The following is a 26,928-nucleotide window of genomic DNA, read 5'->3' as shown; positions in this document are numbered from 1 at the left end:
AACCTTATGTAGTCAATTTCGCCCTTCCCTCCTTTTCTAAACTTTATTCACTTTAAATAAATCTACAATTTTACTTTAGAATTTTTTGTTCAGCCAACGATCTCGGCTCATGGCAAATAATAAAAGTTCCCAAGACACCTGCATCCGCCAAGGCCTTCTCCATCCATTGAATAGCTGTTAGCGTTGTCATTTTGTAATAGTTACCGCTTCCAAATATGATGGCGTGAAAATCTGAAAACCTTGTGCGTATCTTTCGGCCATTGTTGAGTTTTGATTTTTGTGAAGCAGGTTCCAGCAATTGAAAGAATTCCTTTGACGGCGCGTCTTCGATCACCTGCACTTTTAAAGGAGGAAGAATTGTCCAAAGATCTTGATCGAATGCAAGATCAGGAGTACCCAACGAATACCTAAACAAGTACTTGAATCTTGCTATTTCCCTAGGTCCACCTACGACGTCCACAATATCCTTGAGTCGATCGTATGCACTTTGAACCATGAATAGCTTTTTGTTAATGACAAGTCGCTTCAGTTGAGGTAAGCAAGGAACGGACGCTTCTCTTTCTGCTTGAACCTTGATAGGGATTGCAGAAATATCGTCTGGTGAACAAGGGTGGTGAGATAGCTCAGATATAAGAGCAAAGATACTGCTTACATCCAAATTGAGTTTATCTGTAGATATATTTGAAGCATCAACATTCTTCAATAGATGTCTATAGCTTGACTGTAAATCATTTTCGGGAGTTTGTAAATAAACCATCACGCCCATCTCTCTCAGTCTATCCATAATCTTTTGTACAAAGATATCTTCATCAGGTCGAATACGCATAAAGGCGAAAACAACAATTGGCGTATGAAAATGAAGATGATGAGCTTGTGCAGTATTGAGATATTCTCGAGCCTTTCTAAAAATAGGCAAATTATCAAAATCATTTTCGGCTGCTGAACCCAGCAACTCTTCTTCCTCTTCCTCTTCCTCTTCCTCATCTTGTTCCAAGCCCATGACTTCATGTCTAAATGCCTTTGCGTTTCTAGCAATCACTTTTATCCAAGTTAAACCATTGTCAGCAACAATATCTACTTTTATACTGCGGCGTTTTATCATTGCTGTTTGAGACATCCAAGCAGTATCATCTGAAAAAGGCACTCCAACGATTCGCATGACCTCGTTCTTTTGATCAATGGCTGCAAGTGCTTCATAAACAGGCTCCAAATAACCAAGATTGGTACTTTGAATATGTTCCTTTTTTATTAAATCTGGACTTTCTAACAACTAGCAATAGTAGATCATGTTAACAGATACACGTATCAATTTTCCTCATGAACCTTTTCTAAAAATTGTTTTTCTGCCTCAAGTGAGTTTGTGTACCTGTGTAAGCCAAGGATAGGTTTCTTTTTATTCCATTCATCACATTTTTCTAAAATAAAGGTGTAGCGATCATGTAAAGCCCTTATTGAGGGAATGAATGTTGAATTATCTTTTTCGGTTGACATCTTGTGGGTGCAAAAAAATAAAACAAAAAGAAGCAAAAGATAGAAATAGATTAACAAAACGTCACGTCATAAATTTAAAGAAGTATGCTGACATACAATAAAAGCAAGAAGTGTATAACTACAAGAAAGAAAAAGACTTTATGAAATGGCATTTTTTATTATGATAAGAAAATAAATAATAGTATGTCATATACACAAAAAAAAGGGGGTGAAAAGTAGATTTAGTATCCGATAGAATAAAAGTAATCCAGTGTATTTCTGCTGATTGTTCGAATATATTCTTTAAGTCCCATAAAGACCTCATATCCTGTAGAACTATAAATGGATTCAAAAAAAGGCACACCTTTAAGAATAGCTTCGATATAAATTAAGGTTCTTTCGATATTCTCAGGGTCACCCTTAGGAATCATATGAGCAAATTCTCCAAGTTCTTCAGTATTAGTTGTCAGAGCCTGACGGATCATAGACTTGACGTCCAAGTCAGCTGGAATTTTACCATTTTTTAGAGGTATATTGAACTTCTTTGCTAGATTTTGCACAAGGACACCCAGTCGAGGCAAGTTCTGATCCCAAATGACGTCTTCTTGAATCATGTCAACCAAGTCATCAATACGGCCGTTGGTAACTTCAGGATTGACAAGATGTTTTGCAACATGAAAAAGCATTTCCTCGAATTGTTCTCTAAACTCTCGAACCTGAAGTACCTTGGACATCAAATTCTGTGTATGCATTCCAGGAAACGTGTTATAGTTACCAGTCAACATGGGCTTGGAATCAATAATGACAGAGCCGAATGTAAAGTCCAAATCAGCAGAGATGTAAATAAAGTTGTCAGTATCTGGGCTGTTGTAAAGATAGAAATTGTGATTGTGAGCTATAAGGCCATCCCAGTAAGAATTCAAGACTTCCAGCACCATGGAACGAAGAAAAGTCTCCATATGAAGCATCGTATTCCAAATATCAACCACATGCTTACCTTCCACAGGGCCCTCCGCAATAAATTTGGTAAACTTCTGAAGGGGCTTAAAACTTTGCTTACCATCTGACTTTATATCGTACTGTCCATCTTTGTAATCAGATAGGTTTTTCAGATACTCCAAGTCAGAATAGCGGCCACTTGCGGCGTGACCATGAGCCTGATAGACAATACCGCCTTCATAATCCTTATCACCATTTCCAAATTCGAGAGTTGACCAAGGATCTTGAAACATTTCAATCACGCCAAAAAGACCAAGTTCTTGACCATTTAGGAAAAGACGACAGTAAGAGAGTTCTGTATCGGGAAGACCAAGGGCTTTGATCATGTCATAGGCAAGCTTTTCACGAAGATAGGATGGGTCATTGCCCAAGGATCTAACCTTGATACGTTGAAATCCATAGAGTCTATCGCCTTCCTCTATCTTAATATTGTAAGGGACCTTTGGCATCCATCGAGAACTGTGACCGGAAATTGACATCTTGATATGTTTAAAAAAAAGGCTGTCGGTTATGGAAACGTAGGACATGGTTGCCTTCACGTCAATGTCTTCACCATAGTTTTGGTGCATTTTGTCTAGTTCTTGCTGATCAGCGACTAAGTGAATAGTAGAAATTTCGCCCTCTTTATGCAGTTTGGTAGGGATCCGTTTGATGATCGATAACGGCTCATAGACTTGAGGAAAGGGTGTGATTTTTTTCTTGTTCCATGTTCGATTAAAATATTCATTAACAGTGTCAATTGTTTCTGGTGGCCGGTAGAATCCTTCAGCTGTGACGCAGTAGTTTTCTGCGTTGATCTTGACATATCTGTAGCTTTGCCGAGCTACGGGTGCTTTGCCCCTATAGAGTATGGTGCTTGGTTGATCAAGTTGAAGGATATGGATGGCGCTATCAACTTCAACCCCCATGAGCTGAGAGTTATTCAGCAGGGCAACGACACTGTAAGTAATTGTTTCCACAGAAGGTTTTCCTTCTACATTTACAAAAGCAATAACAAGAACAAGTACTGAAGATGCTCAAGTTAGTATACGAGATCGTTTTGCTTTTATAAAAGTTAAACATACTTACAAGTAGAGAGCCAACTGATCAACATTATTTTTCTGTAAAACACAAAGAATAAATTTTACACTTATTTATACATTTTTTACGGTTTACGTGTTTCAATATAATAAAAATTTCAAAACCATCCAAATTTACTCCATTAAACTAAATTAGAAAAACAAAAAGGGGGTGATTCCTGTCAATACTTCAACATTCTACCTCCAATCGTATAGGCTTTTTTTATTATTAAATTAGTTTATATTCCTCATCAAAATGAATAAGCTATAAAGTACAAAATAACATGGTACTTGTCCATTTATCAATTTTATCTGCCACATTTTTTCGCTTCAATTTATTGAGTGAGACTAAAGAAAAAAGTAAGAAAAACAAGCAAAAAAAAGAAAAAAAGAAAAAAAGAAAAAAAAAAGTATTCAGAACCTTGGTGGCCTTACAGTTACAGTGGTCAAATAGCAAAAAATAACTAGCATATTAAGAGGAGAAACTATTACCGTAAGAAGTTGAATCAATAGAAATAACTTTTATAGATTGCTCTCTAAAAGCACAGAAAATCAATTTCTGCATAAAATAGACTAGTCTACTGCAAAATATTTCTTGCTTGAGCTATTTTTTTCAAAGTTCTATTCACTAAATAACAGCCAGTGGAAAGATAGTTACAGAATAACGATGGATTCTGAATGCGCGGTAAGCAACACAAAATATTGAAAGGATAAAAGCTAGTCAAGAAAGATCAAGTTGGTAGTTCGTAAAGGTCCAACGGTTTATAGAATACCTTAGAAGAACTTCTGGAATGGAGGGTGCTTAATCAAGCATAAAATGTCAATGAGATTACCTGATACCAAAAATAGCGCGATCGATGGTACTACAGTTTAAATTACAGATGATCGTTGAAATGGTCTAGTGCAAAATAGAAAAGAAGGGGGGGTACTATATCGCTAAAGAGGAGTAAGGTGAGCACTTTTGGAGGAAAGAAGAGAAGATCTATATGAAGCGTATAATAGTGATCTACGTATAGTTTGAGAAAGAGTCTATAAGGCAATAACGAAGAAAAAAAAAAGCATCATTACTTTCCCTAAGCTACTATTTCTTACTAACCTTTTGCAGCTATAAAAAAAGACCCTTAATAAATAATTAATAATAACAATAATAACAATAATAACAATAATAACAATAATAACAATAATAACAATAATAACAATAATAACAATAATAGTCAAAGAAGACCAAAAAGAATTATAAACACAAAAAAAAGCCACTACATAGTAAATGGCTATCTTTTATTGTTTGAATAAGAGAGAGGAGAATGAGAAAAATAAAGTGCAGCCACCACTCAGTTAGTTTTCCTTGTATTCAATTACAAAGAGGTCGGAAGGAGATGGGTTGGTTCTGTTGTTGTTCACACACAGCTTGCATCCATCAAAGGTATTGTCGGCATGTGGACCAAAGCTATATCCAGGACCACTTTGCTTGATGTAGATGATCTTCTTACTAGCGTCATAGGTCCATTGATACTTTCCATTGTGTTCATTTGCCTTTTGAACTAAGGTCTTGTGATTGGAAGTGTTGGGATCCCTATCGATGTAGCCAATGACCTTGCCGGTCTGAACATTGACTACTTGCTCCTTTTCATCATAGTACCAGACCTGCTTACTTTCCCAGTCATTGTCAACCTTCTTCTTCAATACAATGTAGGCATCGACGTCCATGCTGTTGTTTTCAACATCAGCAACTAAACCACTTTGGCTGTGCTTCAAGTAAAAATGCTTGTTCTTTTCCATGTTTGATATCTAATTGATGATGATAAGAATAATAAAAAAGAGATCGGTGAGCAAAAGAGCTTTATTTTCCCTTTTCTTTTTCTTGTTCAGTTTATTATACCAGAAACGTACAGATGAGATTCGAGAGTAAAGAAGCATATTCACAGAAGATACTTGTGGGTTTATATAGTTTTTCCTTTCTCCTTTTCTTTTTTCACTTTTTCCTTTTCCTTTCCATATCCCTCGTTCTCTTTCCTTTTTTTCATGAACGAACCGAACAGTATGACGATTATCGTATTGTTTGTGTCATACAGACATTTTAAGAGTTTATAAACAATTCATATAGGTAAGTCATACTTAAGCATAGGCTTGTTTAGCTTATACTATTTTTTCTTTCATATTCTTATTTACTCGCTATTCATAGCATAAATATCTTTATTAACAAATAACAATAATAGTACATTAAAATATAAAATACATTAACAGACTATTCGTTGATTGCCTAACAAGTTGGAACCTATCTAAGATGATGGTGGGCTATAGGGACGAGGAGGACGGGGAGGAGGATATCTTGGCTTATAAACAGGTAGACCCATAGTTTCAATTTTAATAATGCTTAGCACAAGAACATCTAAACGCAAACCAGAAATATTTATATGCAATGCTTTTTGTTATCATTGGATATCAATAACTGACAACATTTTCATCATATGTGGTCGACCATGGTAACCATTGTCTTGGCTGTACATGTTATAGATTGAGATAAAGACATGCTTATTGCGAAAATAAACTTGATTTATTGTTTAAAAAATAATAACTTGAATATTAATCGCTTACGCGTTAAAAACAACAATGAAATTATTTAATATAAGAAAACCATTCAAATCATTCAATATACTTAAGATTCTTAGTTGATGAAACATTTCTTGCTAACTATGGAAAGCGGCAAAATGAATGAGAAATTTTATTAGTTGTATCGTAAAAAGCCTCAAATTGTGTAAAAATGTGGTCAACATATTGAAGTAAATCATATATGCTACGCCATTTTTGAGGCTAAGAATAGGATATAACATGATTCAGTCTAGTATGTATCAGTAATTTCTGAAGGTCCGAAACCTCCTCCCCAAAAACATCCCTAAACTATAACACTACTACCGCTTTACTTGAATGTGAATACTATGTTTCTTTCATCAAAACGCTCTCCTTCCTTCCTGAGCATTCTTTTTCCCCGTTTACTTCATTCTATACCAAAGCGCGATTCATCAGACCAAACAACTTTTCTCCATTGGTCTTCGGTCCAACTGAGATGTTTCTTCGCCCAACGAATCCTAGTTTTGCGGTGTCTTGCAGTCAATCTAGGTTTGTGAGCTGCTCTGTATGATTTGAAGTCAAGTCGATCAACATACGATCGAAGAGTTTCTATACAAACAAAGAATATCCAGCTTTGCTAGCTCCATATTTATTTCTTTATAAGAGGCAAAAGGATCCTCTCCAATTATTTTCTTCAAGTGCCTTTCAGTTCTTTCATTTATTTTCAATGGTCATCCAATTTGCCTGTAAGACAAAGAGCTGTCATAGTCATCAATCGTGGCTTTTATATTTTGTACAGTAGACTTGTTCGATCCAACAAGTTCTGCAATCTCTCTAATCGTGTGACGTGTTCTAAGAAGATAAAAAAACCCCCCCATGCTTTACTTTCTTTTGTTTCATCTTCAGATATAATTAATGGTCGTATGTAGTGGGAGATTCTAGCTGACATGTTTTTTTAATGTGTTGATGGATGAGAAAAGACAATTTTATCTGTTATGATTTGTGATTGTACTATATTCATCTTATCATTCGCTGAGAGCATTCTTTCTAATTCCAATTCAATTTTTGTATTTTGATCTCTTGTCTTACAGGTAGAGTATACTGTAGAGAGAAAGAATAAGGAGTGCATTTCATACGCGTAGTCTGAACATCGTGGTGTCAAAGTTAGCACCTGCTAATTAAAAGCGATTATTAAACCATTATATATACAAATTTGCATAAATGTTTTGTACCTCAGTAACCTTTCTCTTTTCAAAAGAATAAAATACTAACGTGTATTAAGCTTCATCCTCCATTAAGGTGCTTCAAAGTATATTGAATACATGGCAAATGCTTTTATTGATTAGCAATCTCGAGGTTAGATATACGTTCTTATGGACGTTATGATGTTCAAAAGCCTCAAGTCATTTTTTGAAATGTTCATATTAAAATAATTTATTTTTTTGATGTATTCTGTATGATATGGATCCTTATTCATCCTTTTTGATCATCGTTGTCAAGAATACCATATTTATTAATTTTATCAAGCCGCTTTACACAATCGATCAGCATAGTACTTATTTCTGCAGAAATTGGTACATGAATATCATAGACGATTCATTTGTGAATGTTCATAATATAGAAAGAGACTTTGATCATGAAATCACATCTTAAGCCTTCAACTGATACCTTGCATGTATTCTGCTGTAATCCTGCAATCACTTCATATGAAATTACATACTCTTTTAGTGGCAACACAGCATCTTTGAGTAGTGATAACGAGGAATCCTTGGAACTAGTAACCAGTGCCAAAAAATACACAGAGGTTGAGCACCATACGCAGCATTAATAGAAATTGTTTCCAAGCAAACACATCATATAGACAGTTTGTTCCAACACACTTTCTTATTCTTAGAGTTCCTGAGCTATTACTGACGTATGATCCTTGATACCTAGGCTAGTCAGTATATAGTTATCAAGTTCTGCATTATTTCTAATGAAATAGTCAAACTGAGTCATAAGAAACCATTGGCTACGAATTATGTGGTTAGCTTATGTATCAAACGCTCATGATTAAGTGTAACCTTGGCCATTCTATAAATATTACTTGCACCTTATAGGCTTTGTCTTCTTAAAGAGGCTAAGAACAAGTAATATATTTTTCATCTTTCCTTTTTTAACAACTGCTAGGTCTTTGTTAATTCGCATTTCATATTCTCGTTGTTCTCATGTACTTTATCAGCTTCCGAATTACTTGATCTCCTTTTTTTATGTAGTTTTTATAATAGTGAAATCACTGTCTCCATTTCAATCTATCTGGTTTCCAACTAAAGTTTTTCTAGCAAGAGCAATAGTACGGGGTTGGGGAATAACATAATATCACTTCGTATTGATCATATCTACTAACGGGGATCTAACTACAGTTTTTTTTTAACAATTTCAAATGTTCACATATACCTAATTGGTTATCAGGGATCAGAAGCTGTATAAAAAATGTTCATTTTGCATGATCCAAGAGAACTCAAGTTAGAACTTTGGTTAGATTAGATGCCAAAAGCAAGTAAATTTGCATCGTTTCTAATATTCTATGCTGTAGAACTCTGCATAGTATTTAGTATCATCTTCTTGAAATATGCAAGGATCATTTTCCCATTTTATGTCAGTATTCCAGTGAAAAAGAAACTATAAAATAAACATTGTCTAGATTAATAATTTACAAATAGACTTGGAATTCTCCTTGGTTTTTTCACCCATCATGATGTATTAAGACAAGACGCGCGCAATTTATGAACAAAGATGCAGAACATGTCTTTTATCTGCAATAAACCTTTAAGGAATTTAAATATTTTATTTAGCTTTTATGACATAAAAAGAAGCAATTATAAGGAAATCATACAATTTATATTTGTACTATTCTTCGTCTTTGTTTTACGTTTTAAACATGATTGATGATAAAATTTACATATTTCAAATGAATCTATAAACAAAATTCATCGTCCATCGTGATTTGATTTTTAGTATTTTCAATTAATGGTAGCAGTGAGCAAAGAGGTGCTGCATCTGATAAAAAGGGATGCTGTAGTAAGTCATGAGCCGTCGGCCTATCTTCGGCATTAAATTGAAGACATTGGCTTAGAAAATCACGAAAATAAGGTGACAATTGCTCTGGATTTTTCAAACTTGGTGGAGTATGATGTGTCTTCAATAGTTGAATGGCTTGCTGAGGATTCTCTAAATGAGGCGGACTTCCTTCCACCATTTCAATTGCTGTTATGCCCAAAGACCAAATATCGACATTGGGGCCGTACTCTTTACATTGAACAATCTCTGGTGCCATCTGATATGAAAACTATAAGGCTCGCTACTTTAATAAAAACATCCTAACTTACCCAGCATAATGTACCAGCTAATGTAGTTCGCTTTGAGCGTATTTTATCTATTTGAGCACAATAGCCGAAATCCGCTATACAATAAAGATTAATCAAATATAAAAAAATAAAAAATAAAAATGCTCACAAAGTTTAATTTGTCCCTGAGGGCCGATCAATATATTATCGCTCTTTATATCTCTGTGAATGACACCTCTTGAGTGAAGATAATCCAAGGCTTTTAGTAGTTCCAAGCAAATGGCTGCAATCTCTTTTTCTGTCATACAATTATGTATCACGACATCTGTCAAACTACCTCCTTCCATATATTCCATCACAATCCAGACGTCATGTTTCCAAAGAAAAGATTCAATGTGCTTGACCAAGTTGTCGTGAAAGGGCTTCTCTTGACCCATGCGCACTTCCTCAACAATCAGATCCTTTCTTGATTGACGTCGAAGATGAATCTGTTTGATGGCTACCACCGTGTGTTCTTTTTGAATAGCATATGCTTTGTAAACAGAGCCTGAAGCTCCCTCTCCAATTTTAGTCATATCAGCATAATATTGATGAGGGTCTTCTTCTCTACATAACTTGGATAATGCGCGAGATGCTTCAATGGTTGTCATGTATTTATGAAGTATCGCCTTTTGAGGTAGTGGAAGTAACGAAGGTTGTGAGGGTATTGGTGGTGGCGGTGGAATCATTTCAAACTCGGCATAAATTCGCTTTACAAAGGAAGATAATAAAATATCTTGTTGATTACTGCTTTCTCCTCTAGCTAAAATACAATCAGCAAATATGCTCACAGATACAATAAAAGCTTACTTGATTCCCAACCATTTGTTAAAGATAATTCACCAGTGTTAATATCTAAATGAATATGTGTTTTATGAATAGCTTCAAATGGCCATGAAATAACCATTGTATTGTCTTGTAATTTCTTTTTTTGTTTAAATAATCCTGTATGCTTTATGAGATTAAAAAAAAACTGTATGCGATCAAAAGAGGACTTACTTAATAATTTTTCCAACATGCTTTGACCTTTTTTATTATCTACAACAGGCTCATTTATATTAGTCTTGAATAAGTTCATGTTAAGCGAAAGAAAAAGAGAAAATAAAAAGCTACAGGCTCATTGTATTTTTATAAATTAGTGCATGTATAAATACTTCACCTTACTTGAAATTCAAACTGATAAAATAATAATAATAATAATAATAACAATGAATATTATTTTTTTTTATTTATGCAAAATAATGTTTTTATACAAAGGCGTGGTTTTTACTTGCTCATATGTTTAATGGTTGTTGATGTTTGTCTTAATTTACGTTGATTATCTAATTCTACGACATAATCATATCTTTCTTTAGAAAGAGTATTTTCACCAAATGATACAGCAGCCAATCTTGCTAAACTCATACGAAGCATCAACTCTTCTTGTGTCGGTAATTCACTCTTTGTATCCGTAGCCTTCTTTCTTTCATTCACAAATGACTCTTGAATGTACTGTTGTTATACATTATTACTTGTTTTATATAATCCCTTTTTATTTACCTCAGAGACTTGTTCTGGAATATCGTAGGAGGCATGTTTTGCTGTATGAATAAATCTTCTAAATTGTTCAAGTTGTTCTTTAGATAACTTCAACATATCTTGTTTGGAATCTTCAAGTGGGTTAGTAGGCTTAAGAAGTACAGAACAATGATTCTTTATACAAATTTGATTATTAGTCATAATAACAATAGTAGTAAATTAAAGCTTACAGGCAATATAGACTTGTTTGAAGAAATTGAAAGGACACTTATGTCTGTATCGAAATCATATTGACTATAAGGAAATTCATAGCCCAATGTTTGGGTTTGAATCAAGGTTTGAAGTGCTTGAAAATTACGAACGCCAGCATCTTGCAATTGTCCTTCATCTAATACAGTCTCATCCACAAGAAGCATAGTACCATCTACTAATTGTAATACACCTGCCTCTAAGCTTTCACTCACACATTTGGGGGTGAACTTGGATTGGTTGAGTCCTTGGATTGTCAAAGGTAAATTGACTGAATGAACAGTCAAGTTCTCAAGGACATCAATCAAAGGTTGTGATACGGGATTGGTTGAGCTAAAGAGAACGGATTCATTTTCTTTTGTTGACTTATAAAATGGGAAACCATTGAGATTGATAGTGAGATGACCGATCTTTAATCCATTTATCTTTGTTGTTCTACCATACAAATATGTTAGTCTGATGACGATATATATTGTACTTTCTTTTACACTCTTGATAATAATTGTAACAAGACAAATTCAGCGGCCAACTTATCGCCACCCAAGACAGATGCGATATACTCAACCAAGTCATAACGAAGCTGTTCAACCGAATAATTACTCGCTGCTTCATAAGCTTTCAGTGGTGTACTGTGGTTCAAATTCTTGAATGCAATAGCATGTAAGACGGGCGTATTAGAAAATGAATGCAAAGGAGATTCAAGTTCATATTCATTATTTGCTTCTTCCTCTTGTTGAAGATCCTGTCCACGAATGCCAATCACTTCCACTAACTGTCCTACTCGAATTGATTCATCCATGCCATTGTAGAATTTAACGATAGCTGATGTGTGCTTTTTGCCGGGCAAAGGATATTTTTTGGCAATATTGGGGTTTTTGTCATCTTCAATGCTTAAGTAATTCAATTGATCTTCCAATGAACCTACCGTATACCGTAAATTTCTTTTCTTTAATTTTCTTATTCACTATTTACCATTATATACATCGTAGGCCTCTTTTGTCCATTGATTTTCTCCAGGAGGAGAAACACAATAGACAAGCGTACGCTCTAAGAGATAATCTTCAGGCACACGATGCTCATGTAGCTATGCCGAAAAGTAATAAGTCATCTAGCTTATTCTTTTTTTATATATATATACTTCAATTGGATCGTCTGTATAACGATAGCAGCATAGCTTTGTTGTGCCATCCTCATTTCTTGTTTCATAAGCAGAGACAAGCATTTCTTGTCCTAAACCAGTATCTTGAATCATACAACGGAATCGTACCAAAGTGTTTTTGGGGATTTGTTGCGCATGTGCATCGTTGAATGAAATGATCTATTTGTCAAGAAGGAAAAAATGTCAATAACGAGGGAAAAAATTTTCTTTCTTTCAATCGTTACTTGATCTCTGCGCGTTTCTAAAATGTCAAGAAATGAAGAAGAAGGATCAAATGTTTCTGGGGTGGCATTTGTATCACTTTTTAAATGCTCCTCTACAAAAATTGTGTCAATTGCTAATCAAAAATATCAGTAGCAGGTTTTACCAAATAATTGGGAGACAAGTTTTAAAGGTTCCTCTAAACTCATAATTGATAAAAGAGATAAAAAAAAAAGTGACTTGAATTTTTCTCAGCTTTTTTTTTTTTAAAAAAAAAAATGGACATTAGCCAATAAAAAGAGTTTAATCCAATTTTAGCAGCGAAAGTTGATCTTTCATACATTTTTAATATAAATGAGACGATTTAATAAAATAAATTAGACGCTTTAAAAGATAAAAGAGATGAATGCCAAACTTTTTTTAAGACAAGTGAACAACACAAATTAGACAATGCATATTCTTTTTGTAGACGGTTTTTTTTGTCATGCCGTCATTCGCCACCTTTTGCTGTGGAGTACAATGTAATTGAGCAACTGGCTGTATACACACATATCATTAGCTTTATAGTTTTGTATCTTAAATGGCAACAGTATAAGTACTTTCTTCATAATGTCTAAGAGGGACAGAGTTTATAACTCAATCAAGACATTATGTTATGAAGCACTGGACTGTTTGATCATTATTCATCATAGCATATAGTATAAGGTTATAGATAGGATTGCTTCATTGCTCTAACTCCAATCTATCAGTGACAATATGTTATCAAAAGACAATAATAGCAAAAATAACAACAGTTATAAAAAATGCTGCCAATTCATCCTTTTCTTTTTCTTTTTCTTTACGGAACTGTCTCTAAAGATCATAAACGTTCAATCGCTGGTATTGGGTGGAAGCCACAATATATTCCGCTACTCAAAGGGTGTTTACAGTCATTCGTCCATTGTGCTGGTATAAAGTGATGGGACCAAAAAGCTTATCATCGGCGCGTGTACCTGCAGTCTTTTAATCATGTCCAGCATTCGACTTGATATTCGCCTCTGTTAACATTGGACCCTCAACGTCGCATTTTTCTCGACACGGAAACAATCGAATTAGTGAATGCCAGCATGTCCAATGAAAAAATGATGCAAGCCCAAGAAATGCTGTCGATGTTTTAACTGAAGCAAGTACGGTCTAAATTTTACTACTTTGGAGCTGTTTGACAGCAAACTGAATTGGATATATCACTCAAATGCTCGGAGGCTAAGATTCAGAGCTGTATTGCAAGATTATGACGGAGGATATGCTCCCTTCATTAGAAGAATACGATATGTCAAAGGATGACATTATATTTCAACATGATAACAATCCAAAGCATACATCTAGATTAATACAAAAATGGTTCGTAGATAACAAGTTGCAGCTACTGGATTGGCCAGCATATTCACCTGACTTGAATCCTATAGAGAATTTATGGGATTACTTAAAAGTTCGGCTGTATGCTTATGAAACTGCACCCTTAAGTATGAAAAAACTATTTAAACGGGTTGCAGATATTTGGTACAATGAAATTACAAAGGAATACTGCGAGCAGTTAGTATGCAGCATGCCGCGAAGATTACAACTTGTTTTGAAAGAAAAGGGCGGTGAGATTAATTATTAGCTAATACAATAGAAAATGTCGACGAAAACCCAAAAAATTGTTTGATTGGATATTTTCCAGCCTTCACGCCTAGCGCGTGATATGCTTACAGTGTAGTAAATAGCTGAGAAGCAGTGCTTCATAATGGTTTGTGCTGAGTGCTGATTGGAGATTATGCGAAGCAGATTCAGTACGAAATGTGTAAAAGGCGGTTCAAAATGAACAATTTTTTGAGGTAATGTATAAGTCGTATATAGGTGTAGATGTTTCTCCTGATAGCTACTCATTAGCCCCAACCGAGTAGGCCGATGGTAGTCGGTCAGATATGGTTTATGCGTCGACAGAGTTCCCTCCGATTTTAATTGAAGTTCAATATCAAGTTAATCAAGAGTTCATGCTTAGGCTTATAAACTATGCCGCTAATGTTTATAAGCGTTACAAAGTATTACCCATCGTTCTAGTCATAGTCACCAAATCTTTTTCTAGCTCTGGATTTCAAAATGAATTTACTGTTAGTGCTGATGGACTTCTGCTCGAAACAGTTTGTAAATTTTGGGGCAAAGAAATGCTTTTTGTTGACTGCGGATACTGCATCCAACCATTTCCAGCAAACAACACTAAACCCTATGGTAGCACTCGGTTACTTTCTTACGCTCCACACCATAAATCAAGCACCTCAACAATATTGGAGAGATCTGACGTTAGCATTAGTATTCCATATTGTAGATGATATCTTGGCAAAGGAAGATAATGACATGATACTCAAATCAGATACCGGGTACTTTTTAAGTCAAGTGAAAAGAAACCTCGAGAAGATTATTGAAGAAAGCAAGGATCAAGGAACTAGCAGCAACACAAAAACAATCATCCATGCCGAAGAAGGACTTTTATCAATCAAACAGATCCAAAAAAATCTCGAAGACAATAACAGAAGTGAAGGATAAAGCGATAACCCAAAACAGTATACCATTGAAGATGCTGCATTTATTGAAAGTCTAAGCAAGCCTGGAAAAAGAAAGAAATGGAGAGAAATCTTCGATAAAGGTAAAGCAAATGGCCTGTGTCGTATTTACCCCATTAAATACTTATTCGTATGAGATTATTCAAATCTCATATAAGAAATAACAAATACTGAATACATAATATTATATATTACATATTCTCTAAGACTCATTTACAATATTAACCATATACAATATTTATATTGTTCAAGTTCAATACTAAAATTGACCTTGAACTCACTTCGGTCCCTGAATAATTTTATTTCCTATATAAAGGCGTAGTTTGATTAAATGGGTTCTCTCTCTCGTCTTGAAATCTAATAAAGAGGTTACATAGAGACTCATTCACTAGTTTTTCAAGCACGTTCTCTCTTTTATTTCTCACTTAATTATCTGCAAACATCTCAGGTACTCAAAGAAGTGACCAATTGAGATTCAAAAAAGCGACCAATTGAGGCTCAAAAAAGTGTCCAATTGAAACTTAAAAAGTGTCCAAGTTTTTCAAAAAAGTGACCAATTGAGACTGGAACCACCGTAAAAGTATAAATTGGCTCTTATTTGCTTGTGTACCTTCATGTTACGAAAGTAGAAAACAGTACGAAAATAAATTGTAATGTGGCTTCGATTAAATTGAGATATCTTTCATTGGACAAGAGACTTATTTCGGAGACACGGTTTATCCAGCAGCAACCAAAAAAAAGGGGATTTGTTGTTTTTTTTTTTTTTTTTTCTTCTATTTTTTTCTTTTTTCTTTTTTAAGCCTATAAATAATATTTCTGTCAAATGCTGAATGATAATAGCTATAATTCACTCGTTGATGTTACAGTTGGAGAAATATTAGAAATATATAAAAATGATACAGAATTATTAAAGCATATTTTAATAGCAAAAGCTGAAGAAGACAAAGTAAGCATGAATAATAATATTAAACATAATAATCATCTTATTTTTCTTTATATAATTATAGAGAAGAGGAGCAGAAGAGATGAGAAAAGCAGAAGAAGCAAGATTACAATCAAAATTTATTGATTTACAGTTAGACCAAAGTCGTCGTTCATCATCTGTTATAGATGATACTTCACTGGGTAAAAATAAAAATAAAAATAAAATATTAAACTCAGTAAAAAAAAGCTTACTTGTAAAATCACAAGGTTTTTCTTCAACTGATTGGTTACCTTACCAAGCAACAACAAATAGCAGTAGTGACTTGATATCACCTTTTATAAGCAATAATACCCCACCTTCACCTTCTCAATTACCTTTATCACCTTATACCCTATTTGATGTCCCATTTGCAAATTTGAATTTGTCAGCGCCTTCTTCTCCTGTTCTATCAGAAACAACTACGTTAAACAAACAAGAAAAAAAGACAGAAACAAAAGAACAAGAGAAAGAAAGAGTTTCTTGTAAACGCACGTTTTCAAGAACAAGATCAACACGAAAACCATCTGTGAAAGCATTATCTAAAAAGAATCGATCATCTCAAATACATCCCTCAAAAGAAGAGGAAGAAGAAGCAAAAGAGGAAAAAGAGAAAATAACAGAGAAAAAAGAGCAAGAAGAGCCAGAAAAAACACCTTTAAATCATAACAAAGTGATGGAAGCATTAAGAGCCAAGTTACAAAGATCAACTCAGCAACAAAAGGAACCTAAAAAAGAAGAAATACCAAGCATGTCACCTTCAGGCATTTTGTTGCTCGATTTAAAGAATCCAAAAAGAACTTTTCCAATAAGAGCTCCACGTACTTCTCTTGTAAAAAAACCAACCTCTTTTATCTCTGCTCATAAACCAAAATAAAATAGTTTCAATCTCCGAATGAATAGTATTTTTTCCTTTTTTTCTAGAAAATGGTCACAGAACTACTATTTTTTTTCTTTTTTTCTCTTTTCTTGTTGTTTCAATGGGAGAAAAAAGACAGTTAGCTTCTGATCGTTCAGTTAAAGTTAAGAAACAGAAGCAAGAAAACAAAGATTCAACAGAGATTGAACTGGGACAGCAACAAAACCAAGACAATGTACCTGTTAATTATGACTTTGAAAGCTTAGATTGTTGCGATCGTACAAAGAATGCGATTAAGGATCTTGCTTTTGAAAAAATGACAGAGGTTCAAGCTCGTACCATTCCACCCTTGATGGCCGGCCGAGATGTTTTAGGAGCTGCCAAGACCGGATCTGGCAAGACATTGGCCTTTTTGATCCCTGCTGTCGAAATGCTGTATCGTTTAAAGTTCAAGCCTAGAAATGGTACTGGTGCAATTATTGTTTCACCTACAAGAGAATTGGCATTACAGATCTTTGGTGTGGCCAAGGAGCTTTTAAAGTATCATCAAATGACATTCGGTATTGTTATTGGTGGTGCTAATAGAAAGGCAGAGGCAGATAAACTTGTGAAGGGTGTTAATCTAATTGTTGCTACACCTGGTCGATTATTGGATCATTTACAGGTAAACATAGAGAGATGAGGATAACAGGCTGGTTATGTTAATACAATGTAAAGAACACTCGTGGATTTGTTTACAAGAACTTAAAGGCACTGATTATCGATGAAGCTGATCGTATATTGGAAATCGGTTTTGAAGAAGAAATGAGACAAATTATCAAGATTTTACCTTCAGAAAGACAAACTATGCTTTTCTCAGCTACACAAACCACCAAAGTACAAGATTTGGCTCGTATTTCCTTAAAAAAAGGACCTCTTTATATTAACGTACATGAAAATCGAGATACCTCAACAGCAGATGGATTAGAACAAGGCTATGTTGTATGTGATTCTGATCGTCGATTCTTGTTGCTATTTACCTTTTTGAGAAAGAATTTAAAGAAGAAGGTGATTGTGTTCTTTTCGAGTTGTAATTCTGTAAAATACCATGCAGAATTGTTGAATTATATTGATGTACCTGTCTTGGCTCTTCACGTAAGTTTGAATTTAGTATTAAAAAATTCTCTTGGCTCATAAAGAAAATATAGGGTAAACAAAAGCAACAAAAACGTACAAATACTTTCTTTGAGTATTGTAATGCGGAAAGAGGTATTTTATTATGTACAGATGTCGCAGCAAGAGGATTAGATATTCCAGCAGTCGATTGGATCATTCAATTCGATCCACCAGATGATCCCCGTGACTATATTCATCGTGTCGGTCGTACAGCTCGTGCAGGTGGACAAGGAAAGAGTTTATTGTTTTTGCTACCAAGTGAACTTGGCTTTTTACGATATTTAAAGCATGCCAAGGTACCCTTGAATGAATACCAATTTCCTTCCAACAAAATAGCCAATGTACAAGGTCAATTAGAGAAACTGATTGATAAAAATTATTATTTGAATCAATCAGCTAAGGATGGCTATCGATCTTACCTTCAAGCTTATTCATCCTTTAGTTTGAAAAAGATTTTTGATATCAACAGTTTAGACTTGGCAAAGGTAGCTAAGGCATTTGGATTTTCATCCCCACCTAAAGTTAACCTTGGCTCAATAAAACAAATGAAGAAGACAAATGAAGAGGAAGTTACTAATTAATAAAATAAATCGTGAAATTTTAAAATATACTTTTTTTTTCCTGATAATGCTTAACTATACTCGTCACTCATTTATTTTTCATGATATTGTACTAGAAAAGAAAGAATTTCGGCTTATAAGTTACAGTTGTATAATTTTAAAGCTTTGATTAAAAGGAGTAAGCACAATTGAAGTTCAAAGGTTTCATGTAAATTTCCTTATTCAATAGAATACGCAAAGAATAAACAAATACAAAAGAGTGCTTCTCATCTAAACATATGCGCCTCTCCCCCTCCCTTTTTTTTACATGTACTTTTTAAACTACTTGCAGCACTTTATACCAAGCAGATATTCCTATCTAGGACATTCTCTTACATCTATCATACTTTCAAACCAACACAAAGTAGTCGTAATCGACTATGAGGTAGCCAACATATTAGTAAATAGGCAAGAAAAAAAGGGAAACAGACGTTTGAATAGATAAGCCGATTGACTCATGAATAAAGTAAAAACAGCATTCGTCAAATACGCCTTAGTGATGAGTCTCTTCCCAGCCTGTTCTCTATTAACTACCTCGTATTTTCTACCAAAAAAAAAAAAAAAAAAAAAAAAAAAAAAAAAAAAAAAAATGCAAATTGTGCGCTAATGTATTTATGATGATAGACAGCGACCTACAGATCTCGGATATGTTTTGTTTATAAAATGATCCTTTTGTAGGAGTCAACAGATCTTTAAAGAGACATTTGTTAATGCTGATTTATACTGTACACATTGTCAGCTATGTTTTAAAACCAGTATAATCTCCATGCTTCCATCGTACAACGTCTTGACCACAAGTACTTTTATTGTCTCACTTGTCCTACATTCCCTAAAATGCTTCTTTCCTTTCTTTACAGTTAATGACGACATGCTCTCCAGTTCTCCCACTTTAATAGAAAAGACAATTAAAACTCTTTATCCTCTATGCTTTACAATGTACGTACTACAATACAAAAATAACTCTTTATTCACTGACAACTTTTTTTTTTTTTTTGATAAAAAGTGTAAATGTAAGTGAGCTTTTCTTTTCAATTTTTTTATTCATTTGTAAGTAATAATAAACTTTGCTGATGATCAAAACAAAATAAAAATATAGTGCATATAATAACCTCTTTTGCTTTTTTATTCAAGCAGGAAAAAAAAACAAAAGAGTATTGATTGTTGTCATTCCTCTTGAACCAGCAACAAGAAGCCGACTAGAAACGCAAAAAACAAATAAATAATATAAATAATTGAATATCGCATTGTGCTACTTTTTATAAGCTAAAAATCATGTTGGTCTACTACAGATTTGATTGCTATTCAAGCAACAATATAATTTCGTTTTTGTTATGAACCAACAGACGACATCCACAGGTTCTATCGATGAAAAGAAAAAGAAAGATCAGTTAAGCTAAACTTCAGCGAGAATCAGGCTTTCTTCTATCAGATGACAAAAGTTGGCGAAAGACTATTGCAAGTAGTAAGCCAAAGAAGGCATTAAATCTCATCCTGTCTCATCACCTTCCTTGTAGGACCTTGTGGCCCATTCTGAAGTTGGACTAAGAAGCAAGTTTTTCTGACTTGCTTTTATGCCTTGGATATCAAATCCACCCCCACTACTGTAGTGAGCTTCTTCTTCTCTTTCCACAAGTGACAAAGTTAGAAGTGTAGGATTCGTCACAGGTTCGCGTCTTTAAGAACACCAAAAAAGCAAAACTGAAATAGACAGATGGAATTTGTTTAATCAAGACTTTAATGGTAATAACCATGAAGACAGTGATGGTTCTCGTGTCGATTTGAATGATATAAAAATAAAGCACTGTGACGATACCATAAATCGATTAATTGCCTTTTTTTTTTTTTTTTTTTTTTTTTTTTTTTTTGCAGTTGAAATAGATGAACTGACCTTGTCAGCAACTGTAGACCTGGCTATATCAACAAGAGCCATAATGACTTTGTCAATATTGTCAACTGACCAAAATCAAGCATGCAAGAACAACCATCGAGATGTGGACTACAGCATGCCCCAGCCATTTGGGTAGAATACTTTAGGTAAGAAGACTAAATGTGATCTCTGCTTTCAAGTGTAAGGTAAATCAACCGGGAATAGAAGTATTAGCTATTGTTAATTAATATAGGCTTTTTTATAGAATGTGAAGTTGCATTTCACGTTACAAGGAATATATGTTTATATGATGATAGAACTTGAATAAGTTATTATGGCATTACATACAGAAAACTAAAGTGTGCTACCTTAATTGCATTTATACATTCCCTCTGCAGAATTTACAGGAGGATTTACTAACCCTAAACGCTTTGAATCACTCTGTCCCCTTCATTATTATCATTATCTATTGACACTTATAAACCTTTTAAAGCTCATTGAAAAAAAGATCTATCTAGATCATGCATTAACTACAACTTGAAAAAACAGGTAAAGTTCTTCAAATGAGAACTGAGACTTGAGTAAATATGTATTCGCAAAGGACATGTAAATGTCAAATCAACATTCTTATTATTGAAGTGAATACAATATCGTCCCTAAAGATGATACAAAACAAGACTATACGAGGTAATTAGTTCAAGATTTATGCTTTCAGAAAACCAATTTTTAAGAAAAAATAAGCAACACCTTGAACTATTTACAACTCGTATTTGATCTTGAATTAGAACAAAAAAAAGAGAGAGAAAGGGGGTATACCAAGAAAAAGACAATTTTAAATCAGTCTTTAGCCCCCCCCCCCTTACCCATCATCTCTTGGTTTAAGGCTTCTTTATTATAATCAAAGCCATAGATAAAAAGTATAATGAAATGTAGTGCTGTCATTTTACATTGTGCTGGAACATAGATAGATAGAGAAAAGAGCCAAGATGAAAGTATTTTATGACAATCAAAAGCAAATTGATCTTGTATATAGTATAGCTTAGAAAGCATCAAGGTTTATTACCTTCATTTCAACTTGGCCTCAACCCTGTAGTGTGCTTGACACATTTTATAAAGGTGCTGTGCTTCTAAGGAGAGGAGAGTCTATGCAAGATTTACTATCTATCATTTAAATCTTTAAGAATAACTCTTTAAAAAGAGCATGCTGAAGCAAGACCATTTACTTGACTTACAAATCAAACAGTTTACCATGTTTTTTAGAGACTGGGTGATTCACTTGAATCTGGATGAATTCTGAATGAAACACTGGACAGTGGCTCTCAAAGGAAATGATGGGATAAATTTACAACCGGTTGAAGAAAGTAAATGTGTTCCTGACAGAATGCCAATTGCAGCTTTTGCATAATCAGAGCAAGTAGATTGAAGTGATCGATTTGTGTTGAATAAGTTGGGCTGGCTTGATGAATATGTTTGAACAAGGTTTTTAAGGATCAAAAGGGGGGGAAACAGAGGTGGTTGAACCTGTCCAATAAGTTTGTGAATAGAAAAAGGGTTGTGAAAGGAAGGAGGAAGTCTGCAGTGGATAGCAAAGTAGCCTGGTCATTGATATAATATCAGCTTTATATTGGCTGTTATCATCACAGGATCTTGCGGGAAAAACAAGGAGAAGTTTTAGAAAACGCCGCAAGAGACAACCGAGGCATACTTGGTAGGAGATCATTTTTGAACTGTTTCCCAGACAAGTAGAATTCAGATTAAAGACAAGCCAGCAAAGGGAAAACATCCAGTCTGTGTCCGTTCAACAGTTGATGTCAGACTTTTATCATTGGAGTAATCAATAGTAACCCTATTAAAGTATTGGCACAGCCTGGCTCGATTTGCTCTGACCATCCAATACAACATAAAAATCAATTTGAAACCATCTATTAGTATTTGATCAACAGTTTTTCTGTTGAATAAAGATTAAAAAGAATACTACAAGTGCTGTAGGAGCTTACCCTTTGTATCATTCGGGAGCAAAGAAAAGGCTACAGGCTGAGCTCTAATTTAGTACTCATTCATGATCGATACCGTCATTTTGTTATGCAGAAAGACACCCCTTATTACATCCCTGTGACAATCTATCAGAAGAAAGCAGTAGTCATTTATAACAATAGTCATCTGTAACAGTAGTCATCTGTAAATGCCTGACTGAAGTGGGTTGTGAAGAGTGAGCTGAGTAGGACGGGTGTAACATGGATGAAGGATGGTTCCACCCGATGTAGAAGACGTAAAGAAGTGAAAGATTAAGATGAATACGACTGTAACTTATGAGTCTCCCTTATTATTTAATCATCATCTTGGACAAGAGTAGAATGAATTTAATAAGAAGAAAGCTAATGATACGATGATGATGATAATGATGATGCATTCTTGTCACTCTAAAAGATTTGAGTAACTATATAATGTCTTGGTTACCTATAAAGAGATCAATGTATAACAGACCCCCTTTTTTTCTTTTCTTCTTCTTTTCTTAATTATTTTCATGTCAACCCATTGTCCAGACTATGCTAGGCAAGTTGCATGGACGATAGCATGTTGACTGCTAACATCTTTTTCAGTTTTTCAAAAGTATTTCATCAACCAGGCAGTGGTGGAGTATTAAATCTACCTTTTCAGAGACCAATTGAGTCATGTAGAAAGTTCACTAGTCAAGTCATTGAGTCTGTCATCAGCAATATCACGTCCAAGGTAAGCGAAGTGTAAGGACAGATTGGGTATTCACATCAACAGATCGTCAACCTGGATCTTGCTCGGTTGTTTGCAAACGCATACCCAAATACACTAGACACAACCATCCAGAGCACAACCTGTCTTGATCCCTCAGCCGATGACTGTCTGCCTCTGTCGTTTGTGATTACGGGTGATATCAATGCCATGTGGCTCAGAGACTCTGCAAATCAGTTGATGGCCTATGTGGATTACATTCAACATGACATCCGCCTCAAGAAGCTCTTTTTGGGGACTATTTATCTTCAAGCCAATTTTATTAATATCGATCCTTACTCGAATGCATTCAATCAGCCACAATCGATGGAAGCCTTGGCCAATGGGACACTCAGCTATAGAGACCTCACGCAAAGCGAAAGTGGTAAGTGACCCCCCCCTCCCTGTTTACTGCTTTCATTAACCTGTGAGAAGTCTATGAGAGAAAGTGGGAGATTGACTCCCTGGCATCCTTTCTCAGTCTGTCCTATCGGTACTGGCAAACCACAGGTGATGGTTCATTCATGAACAAGACTGTTTGGATTGATGCGGTAGATGCCATTTTGAACACAATAAAAAAAGAACAAGAACCGACGTTCAATCTGACTTCAGGTAAAGAAAGAGAGTCTGGTCTGATGATATTCACGTCATGTTAGGTGAACCATTAGAGACTGATTATGAGTTCAAGCAGACAACTGACAGACCGACTGAGAATCAGTTCATAGACGGACGTGGTCAACCAGTGGCATATACTGGAATGGTCAAGAGTTTGTTTAGACCATCAGATGATGCGACTGTATTTACTTATTTTATACCTGGTAATGCAATGATGTCGGTTGAGCTGAATCATCTGTCAGAGATGTTGGTCAGTAGTCGGCTGAACAAGACTGAGATGGCCAATGAAGCAGCGAGGTTATCAAAAGAAATTAGAGATGGTATTTATGCTCATGGTATCATCAATCATACTACTTTTGGCCAAGTGTTTGCTTGTAAGCAAAATGTGAGGTTCATAATAGAGACTGACGAGAGAAATAGATGAAGTGGATGGTTATGGTTCAAGTTTAATCATGGATGATGCCAATGTTCCTTCACTACTATCACTAAGTCTGATTGGATTCTTGGAACAAAATGACACAATCTATCAAAACACCCGAAGACTCGTCTGGTCAAAACACAATCCTTACTTTTTCTCAGGGCCTAGAGGATCAGGCATCGGTGGGCCTCATGTAAGACGATGGTAGTTGATGATGGTAACTGACGAGATAGATTAGGTCGGATTAAGTTATGAATGGCCAATGTCACAGATTGTGAGGGTAAGGGAAGATGGGAAGAATGAATGAATGTTGATTGCTCTTTAGATATTAAGTTCAAGTGATGATGATGAGATAAGAGAAGGGTTGAGCAGTGTTTTGTCATCGACAGATAACACAGGTTTAATTCATGAATCTATTAATGTTTATAAGCAATATGGAGGGGATGGTAACTCTGGCTATACAAGGTCTTGGTTTGCTTGGGCCAATGGACTGTTTGGACAGGCGATATTGAAGATTGCAAACGAAAGACCTCATTTGATCTTTTAATCTTGTGGTAAATACAACTTGTGAAGGTGAATGTAATCAATCACTGGATTCGGTAATAAATACTTGATTGACATCCCTCTCTTTACAAACAGCCTATACTTGATTATTATTTTTTGTCTTCTTTTTGTTTAATTACCTTATTTTTGTTGAACTGATATCATTGTGAATTAATTGTTTAATGACAGTAACATTCATCTAATGAATTATGAGTTATTGCTCCACTTGTTATAATCCTTACCCTATGTTGATATAATATATCATGCGATAATAAGAATCCATAGACATCTGTCCCTGTTCTTTCTATAATCACACATCCATAACGACCCACGATGTGATGTAACTTGTTTTTGTTAATAACTTTTTTAAATCTTGTATTACACTCACATCTTCTGTAGCCCAAACACCTGGATGGCCAAATGAAGCAATCAAGTCACCTCCAGCCAATAACATGATTCTAATTTTTTTTCTTTCACCTAATAAAGTCAATAGGGGAATCCACAAGTGGATGATCTTACCTGATGCTGTCAGTATACCACCACCTACTGTATTCAACTCGTGTTCAAAATGATCTAGTACGATAGCCGTTCTTTGATAGGTTGTCTGACGTGCTTCCCAGGGATCCACCATCAACCAATCTGAGGTTGTCTCAACCGCCAACTGACACATCTTCACCCGATGTTCTGCTCTTGCCAATCCCTCTTTCATATAATAATCAGACACGGGAGAATAATAACCTGTCAGCAACTCAAATTCATTTCTTTCCTTAAAATGATCCTGTGCCATTTCTAATTCAGATTAGTCAGACGTCTATCCACAAATTAAATTACCAAACATTCTCAAGTGAAGGTATGTGATGGGTGAAAAAGAACCACAGGCGACCAAAACAAGTGGAATCTTGCTTTCATCTATTCATCATCAGTACAAAATAGATATAAATACTAATTACCTTTCATCACATCAGGTAAAAAGTGACGAGGGAATTGATAGGGTTCATCAAATGAAAGTGGAGAAAGATTATATGAAGTAGAAACGATCGTGTTCATTGGAGTTGAAGGAAGAAAAAGGGGGAAAAAAAAGTTTTTTTTTTTTCTTTTTTTGCTTTTTCTATTGATTATCATCAAGATAATAATATTTATAATCCCGAACAAGATTCACACAAAAGATAAATATGCCCTTCTTTTTTTATTTTTTTGGGTAAAGAGATCAAGTCTATTTCTTTAACTCTACCAGCTTCTTTAAAGAAAAAAAGAAAATTAGGTTACTCTTCATCAAGAAGGTTAGACGAGTTAGAGTGTTACTCAACAATGAATCATTCATATGTACTGAATCATATATACATCCTTTTTCTTTGCTTTATTGTACAAGCCATCACCAGCCTTCGTCACCAGTAATAATCACTTTCTCCACATTATAAATAGTCGTCATTCCCATATCAAAATGAGATGATACATGACAGTGAAATAGCCATGTTCCTTCATTATCAGGTACCATATCAGCCACTTCAAAACTAATCGCTGTCAAATCAACCACGTCCACACGATGACCATGATAAAGTAGTGTTGCACCATGCCAGTGAGCCGTATGGGGTTCATCTACTGAAGGTGCAAAGGAGACCACATACCAGCGGACCCTTGTGCCCCATTCCAATTTGATTTCCTTATTGTTATACATGTAACCATTGATGTGAAACATTTCTGTCGACATTCGAAACCCAGGACGTTTCTTCATCTTTTCCAAATGTTCTTCACTCCATCCGACCCGTTCGGCTGATTCACGCAGATAACGCGATCGAGACTCGTCCACGACAGACATTAACGCAAACACCTCTCGATCGATCCCTCGAGGTCGCTGAAACATCGATCCAGGCGTTGGCCATTCGAGTGTTCCCCGTCGATAGATCACGACCAGTCCAAACAGTCCAGCATTTACATCCAGCACAGGTTCTGACTTTGAAGAATACGCCCAGACGACAGAAGACTGATTGACCGGGAAA

General features: G+C 35.1%; 12 protein-coding genes across 12 annotated transcripts; 4 read left to right on the top strand and 8 right to left on the bottom strand.

Annotated features, from left to right (window-relative positions):
• Positions 1-70: 70 nt before the first annotated feature.
• Positions 71-1,117, bottom strand: RO3G_07583 (uncharacterized protein; the record flags this gene model as incomplete). Its single annotated transcript, XM_067662173.1, has 1 exon — positions 71-1,117. One exon carries the CDS (start codon positions 1,115-1,117, stop codon positions 71-73), a length of 1,047 nt encoding a protein of 348 aa, XP_067518274.1.
• Positions 1,118-1,712: 595 nt separating this feature from the next.
• RO3G_07582 (uncharacterized protein) lies at positions 1,713-3,562 on the bottom strand (the record flags this gene model as incomplete). The annotated part of the gene is made up of 2 exons (XM_067662172.1): positions 1,713-3,475; positions 3,538-3,562. 2 exons carry the CDS (start codon positions 3,560-3,562, stop codon positions 1,713-1,715), a joined length of 1,788 nt encoding a protein of 595 aa, XP_067518273.1.
• A 1,300-nt stretch (positions 3,563-4,862) lies between these two features.
• Positions 4,863-5,306, bottom strand: RO3G_07581 (uncharacterized protein; the record flags this gene model as incomplete). The annotated part of the gene is made up of 1 exon (XM_067662171.1): positions 4,863-5,306. One exon carries the CDS (start codon positions 5,304-5,306, stop codon positions 4,863-4,865), a length of 444 nt encoding a protein of 147 aa, XP_067518272.1.
• Positions 5,307-6,522: 1,216 nt separating this feature from the next.
• RO3G_07580 (transposase) lies at positions 6,523-7,044 on the bottom strand (the record flags this gene model as incomplete). Its single annotated transcript, XM_067662170.1, has 2 exons — positions 6,523-6,704; positions 6,981-7,044. The coding sequence occupies 2 exons, from the start codon at positions 7,042-7,044 to the stop codon at positions 6,523-6,525; spliced, it is 246 nt and encodes an 81-aa protein (XP_067518271.1).
• Positions 7,045-9,051: 2,007 nt separating this feature from the next.
• Positions 9,052-10,367, bottom strand: RO3G_07579 (uncharacterized protein; the record flags this gene model as incomplete). The annotated part of the gene is made up of 4 exons (XM_067662169.1): positions 9,052-9,411; positions 9,464-9,537; positions 9,591-10,223; positions 10,271-10,367. 4 exons carry the CDS (start codon positions 10,365-10,367, stop codon positions 9,052-9,054), a joined length of 1,164 nt encoding a protein of 387 aa, XP_067518270.1.
• Positions 10,368-10,726: 359 nt separating this feature from the next.
• On the bottom strand, positions 10,727-12,479 carry RO3G_07578 (uncharacterized protein; the record flags this gene model as incomplete). Its single annotated transcript, XM_067662168.1, has 6 exons — positions 10,727-10,951; positions 11,000-11,152; positions 11,209-11,662; positions 11,716-12,148; positions 12,200-12,311; positions 12,366-12,479. 6 exons carry the CDS (start codon positions 12,477-12,479, stop codon positions 10,727-10,729), a joined length of 1,491 nt encoding a protein of 496 aa, XP_067518269.1.
• A 1,378-nt stretch (positions 12,480-13,857) lies between these two features.
• On the top strand, positions 13,858-14,512 carry RO3G_07577 (uncharacterized protein; the record flags this gene model as incomplete). The annotated part of the gene is made up of 2 exons (XM_067662167.1): positions 13,858-14,212; positions 14,466-14,512. The coding sequence occupies 2 exons, from the start codon at positions 13,858-13,860 to the stop codon at positions 14,510-14,512; spliced, it is 402 nt and encodes a 133-aa protein (XP_067518268.1).
• Positions 14,513-14,834: 322 nt separating this feature from the next.
• RO3G_07576 (uncharacterized protein) lies at positions 14,835-15,152 on the top strand (the record flags this gene model as incomplete). The annotated part of the gene is made up of 1 exon (XM_067662166.1): positions 14,835-15,152. The coding sequence occupies one exon, from the start codon at positions 14,835-14,837 to the stop codon at positions 15,150-15,152; it is 318 nt and encodes a 105-aa protein (XP_067518267.1).
• An 840-nt stretch (positions 15,153-15,992) lies between these two features.
• Positions 15,993-18,725, top strand: RO3G_07575 (ATP-dependent RNA helicase HAS1; the record flags this gene model as incomplete). The annotated part of the gene is made up of 6 exons (XM_067662165.1): positions 15,993-16,115; positions 16,177-16,294; positions 16,361-16,951; positions 17,154-17,653; positions 17,707-18,123; positions 18,177-18,725. The coding sequence occupies 6 exons, from the start codon at positions 15,993-15,995 to the stop codon at positions 18,723-18,725; spliced, it is 2,298 nt and encodes a 765-aa protein (XP_067518266.1).
• Positions 18,726-23,184: 4,459 nt separating this feature from the next.
• RO3G_07574 (uncharacterized protein) lies at positions 23,185-24,596 on the top strand (the record flags this gene model as incomplete). Its single annotated transcript, XM_067662164.1, has 5 exons — positions 23,185-23,340; positions 23,383-23,740; positions 23,938-23,967; positions 24,012-24,344; positions 24,391-24,596. The coding sequence occupies 5 exons, from the start codon at positions 23,185-23,187 to the stop codon at positions 24,594-24,596; spliced, it is 1,083 nt and encodes a 360-aa protein (XP_067518265.1).
• Positions 24,597-25,138: 542 nt separating this feature from the next.
• RO3G_07573 (uncharacterized protein) lies at positions 25,139-25,978 on the bottom strand (the record flags this gene model as incomplete). Its single annotated transcript, XM_067662163.1, has 5 exons — positions 25,139-25,174; positions 25,314-25,408; positions 25,451-25,720; positions 25,763-25,840; positions 25,882-25,978. 5 exons carry the CDS (start codon positions 25,976-25,978, stop codon positions 25,139-25,141), a joined length of 576 nt encoding a protein of 191 aa, XP_067518264.1.
• Positions 25,979-26,303: 325 nt separating this feature from the next.
• Positions 26,304-26,747, bottom strand: RO3G_07572 (uncharacterized protein; the record flags this gene model as incomplete). The annotated part of the gene is made up of 1 exon (XM_067662162.1): positions 26,304-26,747. One exon carries the CDS (start codon positions 26,745-26,747, stop codon positions 26,304-26,306), a length of 444 nt encoding a protein of 147 aa, XP_067518263.1.
• Positions 26,748-26,928: the final 181 nt, after the last annotated feature.

Source organism: Rhizopus delemar, genomic scaffold (genome assembly GCF_000149305.1).
Source record: "Rhizopus delemar RA 99-880 supercont3.5 genomic scaffold, whole genome shotgun sequence".
Lineage (NCBI taxonomy): Eukaryota > Fungi > Mucoromycota > Mucoromycetes > Mucorales > Rhizopodaceae > Rhizopus > Rhizopus delemar.
This window is presented reverse-complemented; position numbering and strand designations above follow the sequence as displayed.